This window comes from Glycine soja, chromosome 13, assembly GCF_004193775.1.
Source record: "Glycine soja cultivar W05 chromosome 13, ASM419377v2, whole genome shotgun sequence".
Classification (NCBI taxonomy): domain Eukaryota; kingdom Viridiplantae; phylum Streptophyta; class Magnoliopsida; order Fabales; family Fabaceae; genus Glycine; species Glycine soja.
In genome coordinates this window covers 29608383-29615777 of record NC_041014.1, presented here as the reverse complement: position 1 = coordinate 29615777, position 7395 = coordinate 29608383, and the positions used below count along the sequence as shown (strand labels likewise).

The 7395-nt window shown below is 31.4% G+C and overlaps 1 protein-coding gene across 1 annotated transcript; it reads left to right on the top strand.

Moving 5' to 3' along the window:
• Window positions 1–1345: 1345 nt before the first annotated feature.
• Window positions 1346–2513, top strand: LOC114381395 (abscisic acid receptor PYL4-like). Its single transcript, XM_028340637.1, has one exon. The coding sequence runs from the start codon at window positions 1467–1469 to the stop codon at window positions 2238–2240; it is 774 nt and encodes a 257-aa protein (XP_028196438.1). The 5' UTR covers window positions 1346–1466; the 3' UTR covers window positions 2241–2513.
• Window positions 2514–7395: the final 4882 nt, after the last annotated feature.

Below are 7395 nucleotides of genomic sequence, written 5' to 3'. Positions count from 1 at the left end.
ACCCAGTCTTCGCAATACGAACTACATATTAAGATGCCCGAGGCATGCATATGTATGTTTTTCAGTTTAATTAAGAATGTAAAGAAAGTGAAGGATGAAAAAAATTAAAAGAAGAAGGAGGGGTTTTGGAATTTGTTTTGCATGAAGAAAAGTAAAGAGAAACCAAAAAAACTACCGAAACTAAAAAAGAAAAAGAGTGATGGTAAAATAGACCTTAATTTGTTTTTTAGATTATAAAAACAACTGGCGATGTCTTCCATGTATCATGCGTGTGCTAAAAGATTATATATATATATATATATATATATAATGCGTGTGTTAAATAATTAATGTGATTTATTATTTATCATTGTTATTTTATTAAAAATGGAACACATTGGATGGGAAAAATCGCATCGGGTAAATCATAATTATAAATTATTCGATTATATTTAAATGTTAATATTAAAAAATACACATGACTTTTCTTTTTATTAAGGGGAGGCCTTGACCACTAAACGATAACATCTGTGGCGATAGACACCCCAATAAAGTCTTCCCACAAGAGGCTAATAATAGTCATGCAACCATGTAGTTTTGACTATTTATTATGGTTGTATAATATTTTTCATCAATAAAAAATATAATTGATTAATATTAATTTGTTAGTTTTATTAGAAATGTTAGTTTTTCTCTCCTTTTTCTCACCCCTTTTCTCAACCAATGGACTAATATTATATCTCCTCGTAAGAACAATTATAGGTGAAAAAAACCTAGAGACATGCATCAAATAACAACAAAGGTTTTAACACACCAAAACAGAAACTATAATATATAAGTCATACGATGAAGAGGAACCTTAAGATGCTAATTATTAGTCTGTACATTGATTTTCTCTGTAACATATACTAGAAAGGATGATATTGAATTAATTTACACAATTATTACATCATTTTATAATTTAATATAAAGTATATATATTTTTTTATTGATTTAGCAATTAAATTATATTTACATATTATTAAAAAAATTGTATCAAATTTTATTAAAATTAAATAATATTAAGAAGGTAATCAAATGATTCATATTTTAAAAAAATTATATTGATATATAAACTTAATTATAATAAAAAAAAAGAAAGAAAAGATAAAAATAATGGAATAAAATAGAATATAGAAAGTTGATAAAAAAAAAAAAAAAAAAAGAAGATGCGCGTGTGAAAAAAATTAAAAGTGATACATGCATGTTGAGAAACAAAGTAATGATAGTTGTTTAGAAATATATAGAGGCAAAGTTGCAGTTTGAAATAAAGAAAAGGGTATTAATTGATAAAAAGCAAGTCCAAGGTAGAAATAGAAGCAAGTTGGGGATCCACTTGCATGAGATTAATAACAACAACAACCTTCTAACCTCTCATTTCCCATAATGCAACTTGTACTAGACAAATATTAACTCTCTAACCCATATATGCCTTGCCTCTCATATATATGCTTTTGCTTCAACATCAACAAACTCATATCTATATCTCCCCAGAGATATTTTTTTATTATAAATTCAAACTAATAATAATAATGCCTTCTTCTCTTCACTTTGATAGGTTCAATCCTATCACCCATGCCGCCACCACTGTCGCCATCGCCAACGGCGTAAACTGTCCGAAGCAGCCTCAAGCGCCGCCCTCTTCCACGGCGGCGCGTCGCCTCGTGGTTCCCTCTCTCTCTTCCGGCAGAGGAATCGCGGCCCCCGACACGGTGGCGCTCCACCACGCGCACGTGGTGGACCCCAACCAGTGCTGCTCCATCGTGACGCAGCACATCAACGCCCCCGTCTCCGCCGTTTGGGCGGTGGTGCGGCGCTTCGACAACCCGCAGGGATACAAGAACTTCGTGAGGAGCTGCCACGTCATCACCGGCGACGGCATTCGCGTCGGCGCCGTCCGCGAGGTGCGGGTGGTGTCGGGGCTCCCCGCCGAGACGAGCACGGAGCGGCTGGAGATCCTCGACGATGAGCGCCACGTCATCAGTTTCAGCATGGTCGGCGGCGACCACCGCCTCAGGAACTACCAGTCGGTGACGACGCTCCACGCCAACGGGAACGGGACACTTGTCATCGAATCATACGTCGTTGACGTACCGCAGGGTAACACTAAGGAGGAAACATGCGTGTTCGTCGACACAATCGTACGTTGTAACTTGCAGTCGCTGGCTCAGATCGCTGAGAACAGAACCAATAACTGTGAACACACTGCACAACACTGTTAACTTAACAAGTTGTTAACAGTGTTAAGTGTTAACCATATCATTCATTTCCTCTTCTTTTTTCTTTCTTTTTTTTGTTTCAAATTCGGGTTCGGATCTTGCACCATGAACTTAGATTTAAGCCCGTGTTTGGAATTGATATGCATGGATGGGTAGATCAGTAGGGTTTTTCGGACGGCAATGGTTGAATCAATGTGATATGTATATGCAAAATATATAATATATGTTAATGTTCATATAAATTATCAAATGATGTAGTTTTATTTTCTTTTTTCATTCTACCTAGTTACCTGGCTCTCTTATCATGATTGATGGTGTTCTATTTGCGGTGAACTTAGCATCCGAGGTGTATTCATCTTGTTTTGTGTATATTCTCTTTCACACCGTAAATAATAATTATGAATTAACCAATTAGTTGCTAATAATGTTAAACCTTTTAATACTATATATTTAGCTAATTTGTTTTCGTGTTTAGTACGTATTTTCTCGAGATATGGAAAATTGATGAGCTGACAGCAATGGTAAATGTTACAATCCAATAATAATGGTAAACGATATATGAAGTCGTGTGAACAATACATGAAAAGAAAAATATAGCTAAATTAAGGAAGTATTGTGGACACTCGAGCATCTATTTGTAGAAATAAAAGAGATATATATTTCAATGTAAACATTGTCACCTAAATCAACCCCGGTCTAGCGATCACCAAAATATAAGAGTATATAAACCATTATGTACGGACGATATGTTACGATGGATATATTAATTAGTAATTAAAAAATATTTTTAATACACTATTTATTATTGGATATCTTTTACGTAAGTTTTACTAGATATTCTGCAGGGTATATACATTCTACATTTGAGATGTGCTATAAATGACCTAATAAATAAAATATTAAATATTTCACCAAAAAAAGACCTAATAATTAAAAATATTAAATAGATTATTGAAAATAATATATTGTTAAAATTTGTCATATAATAAAAATCTAAATCAAAATATTTTTTAAAGGGCAGTACTCTATCCACTTCTAGCTAAGATCGCCCTTCCAACATTTATATTTTATTAAAACAAATGATCAAGCTTATAAAATATTACTTACATCTTCATATCATCCCATATATAGTCTGAGCATTCTTACTTAAATTAAAAGAAAGCTAGTGTTATGAAGGAAACAATTGTTAGGTAATTTAAGACTACAAAGTATTCATGATTAATTCAACCCATCTTTACATATAACATGTATTTAAGTTTTTTAATTTACAGAAAGTATGTAGTAAATTAGTAACATGTCATATGATGATTAATTAGGGACCATGTGTTCAAGGATCACCTGGATTCTCAATAATTTCTGGTGAGTTAATTAACCAACTGCTACGTTAATTTAAAAAAAAGAGAAGAAAAAATGTAATAAATTTAAATGTTACCACGTTGATTTGGTGTGTCCATTTTTGGTTTAAAAAAGAATAAGAGTTTTAATTAGAAATCATAACTATATGACTTCTAAATATTTATTTTTAAAACAAAAGTGTCAGTACTTTCTAATTAAATTCAAATAATAATGTGATTTTTTTATTTCATTTATTGAAAAGTGACTTACAAGAACATTAATACATTATTATTACCAAGACAAGAAGTCCAAGGAAGCAACTTAACACACACTTGTACATATACATAGTACATAACAATTCTATCATTTCTTTAAAGAAAAAAAAAACAATTCTATCAGCAAATTGATACTTTTAATATTCTCTATTAATTTCGCGTGATTGATCATCATCATCACCTTCTAATGCAATTTTTTAATGTTCTAAACCAAACCCATCGCCATTCGTCACAATGCATATATATAATACCCGCCGGATAAACCGCTGCAAAGTTAGAAGACTGAGGATGTATTATAAGTCACTGAAAAGTTTGCGCGAATGTACTTCAGTTCACCAACTGATCAGGTAAAGTGTAAGGTTAGTAATAATTCTTATCAATTTGTTTGAGCATGAGGACAAGAAAGTACTCCATTATTGATCAGTCCTTGAAATAATTTCTATCAGGGAACAATGTTTAACACAATGTTTATAGCACAACCAAGTTGCTACTTCACGTGTTTTAATTTCAAAAACTGTCTGATATGCTTCAATGTTTGTGGTCCAAAGCTATCAAGTTGCATGCCCATTGTCTGCCTCAAAGCTTCATTAGTTTTATTAATAAGTAATATTTATCAAAAAATTTGATTGAGATTCTTTTCTTTCTGTCATTTTTTTCATTGAATGTAAATTTTATTTTACAAATGTAATATTTTTTATGATAAAATTAAAATATAAATTAAATTTATCTCTAATCACATTTATTATTATTTTTCTCCTTTATTTCTTTCTCTTTTGCTATGAACACACACCGAACATTTTCCTAAATTATATTGGCATGCATTGAGTAATTAACTACCAGCTGAATGTTTAACCGAAACAGATTGATTTATATATATATAAATAATATTTGTCATGCATCTTTCAAAAGTAAATTAATAAAATTATATAATTAGGCATTTGATCTTTTCTAAGCGTGGAAATTAATTGGTGAAACGGTGGGCACTGGCTTCTACTAAATTGCAGTGCATATGTACGTATCAACGAAAGGATAACTGAAGCCCTGATACTAGAAAAAGCATTTTGTTTTCCTTCAAAAATAATAATAATGAGATTTAATTTCTCTTTGATATATAGCCATGCACGTAATATGGAGCGTATAATATTAACAAATAGATCATCATATTTATATTAATTTACGGATTACGACGTCATAATAAACTAATTTGTAGAATCAGCCTCTGAACTGCAACTTGCCATCGAGTAAAACTCAACTTGTTGGGCAGACAATGCCAAGTTGTTATTCTTTGCCGAAGCTAATATTCTTTCTCTTTTTGCGTTCAATATATTAATTTGATTATACAAATGTGAGTTGTAGGTTGGAAGGGATGGACGGAATTGCAAGTTGGCTTCCGAGTGGGCGTCAAAACCTTTCTTTAATGTTTCATGAACCTTGGCTTGTTATATATTATTATTACTGTTACAAGAATTAGTGTCCCATGAGTCATTTACTCATTTTACCACACAAGACTTCGTCAAATTGCCGATAATTTCTCATATATGGATTCAGTGCATATTTAGATTTAAGGTGAAAAAGTACTTTTGAGTAAAAGTAATTTTATCAAAAGATTATGATCTTTATTTGTTGAATTTGTATTGGAATGGAATATGTATATAATATTTCTAACTTCAATCCAAACATGTTTGCACTAATTGTGTATGTAATATTTCTTACTATTTCACTTATTGATGAAAAGATTCTCCCCTTTAGACTTTATCTCTCTTTTTGACTATGATATTCGATGCGATAGAGATGAAATTTTTTGTTAGATTAAATGTCTATTCTTAGGTCTAAAGTTACAGATTTTATGCATGATGTAGTTTTTTTTAAAATTTATTTATTGACTCTACTTCAACCATACTTGAGCTTATCACGACTACATGCTTACACACATATTACCAATTTCCATATCACCAACATCTTCCACTGATTGTTCATGCCTTTTGGAACCTTAGTGCAATTCACCTAACTTTGCCAAGGTAAAATGTTGGCTTAAAACTAACATCTTGAGTGAAGATCCTCTCAAGTATAGGTCATGCATCAATTTTTTTGTATTTAAATATATTTTATTGACTTTTATAGGTTCTCTTTATTTAAAATTTACCAAGAGAAGTAGACATAAAAACTCATATAAAACCTAATTATGTGAAATTTTAACTTAATTAAAACTATTCATTCTCTCTTAATCACTTTGATTAGTTTGATATTGGTAAAAAAAAAATAAAAATCCTAAGACTAGCTGTTTTTCGATTTTCTAGATATTCCATGATCGCTATGCTCCCGCTTTCAAATAAAAGTTCAAACTCTATTCGTGTTTCGGTTCACAATTCCGGTATATTTTGGAGGGAATTAATTAAGTAGGACCCTTGAATTTTGGACTTAGTCAGATTGTTTTTTAAGTTTTGCTTCTAGGCTTGGATAGATGGAACATGTATGAACTTAAGGTTAAGTGTTTTTTTGTGATATTCTCAAGTGGAAGATGAAACAAAGCCATTTAGATTGGCACGTGCAATTCTTGGAGCAGAAATTATCTGTACGATGGAAGTAATTCAACCTTGAGAAATCAGCTTTGTCGACTCTATTTTTTTATCAATAAATATTAATTATTAGTCAATAAATATTTTTCTCTTTCTTTCTTTAACCACTAAACCAATTTTATAACTCCTTATTACAAGTCTATGATTTTGGTGACTTGGGACTGAGTCCTATGCAGACCGAAGAACTTTGGATTGGTGATTCACATCTATATATGATCCCATTTTTCATATTTTATGAGGTTGTTTATATTCAAAGAAAAGTTATTGAAACTTTATATATATATATACTACGAGTCTAATTATGGTTAAAAAAATTAATGAAGAGATGCAAAAGAAAGGAATCTTGAACAGGTGGGAGACGTTGGGGATCACTTCAACTATTTTGAGATACAAGATTGGAAAGGTTCTCAAGCTCAGCATTTATTGAAAAAAAATTACTCAAAGTCTCACATCAATAAAAAATAATGTCTAAATAGAATATATAAATGTCAACGAAAGGTTCTCAAGTTCAACATTTATATATTGTTTTTTTACTTCTCAAATGCTCTTTCGCATTTTTCATATTTGCAAGGAAGGTAATCGCAACGCTGACATACTAGCTAATTATGGTCTCTCAATTAACACTTTCTCTTGGTGGGATTCAATTCTCCCTTTTTGTATAGATGATTATATGGACAATAGATTAGACTGTCCTAACTACAGGTTTTGTTCATTTGTTCCTCCTCATGGGACTTGGTATAATCTTCTCATATTTTTTCGATTTTCATCGTCTTCAATATATTTATGACTTACTGAGGGTGTCCAAGAGGTGAGTGCCAACATAACTGGAACCATCTTCTTATTCATGACTATAACTTTTCATTTTTAAAAAAGTGAGTTACTCATCTTGTAAACCAGTCTTATAAGATTGAATTAGATCCAACCAACGCACGTTATAACAGCATTAACTATCAATATAGAAAGAGAAACAAA

What these genes read in the sequence shown, in the direction of transcription:
- LOC114381395 (XM_028340637.1), top strand. Translation starts at nt 1,467, where the DNA reads ATGCTTTTGCTTCAACATCAACAAACTCATATCTATATCTCCCCAGAG.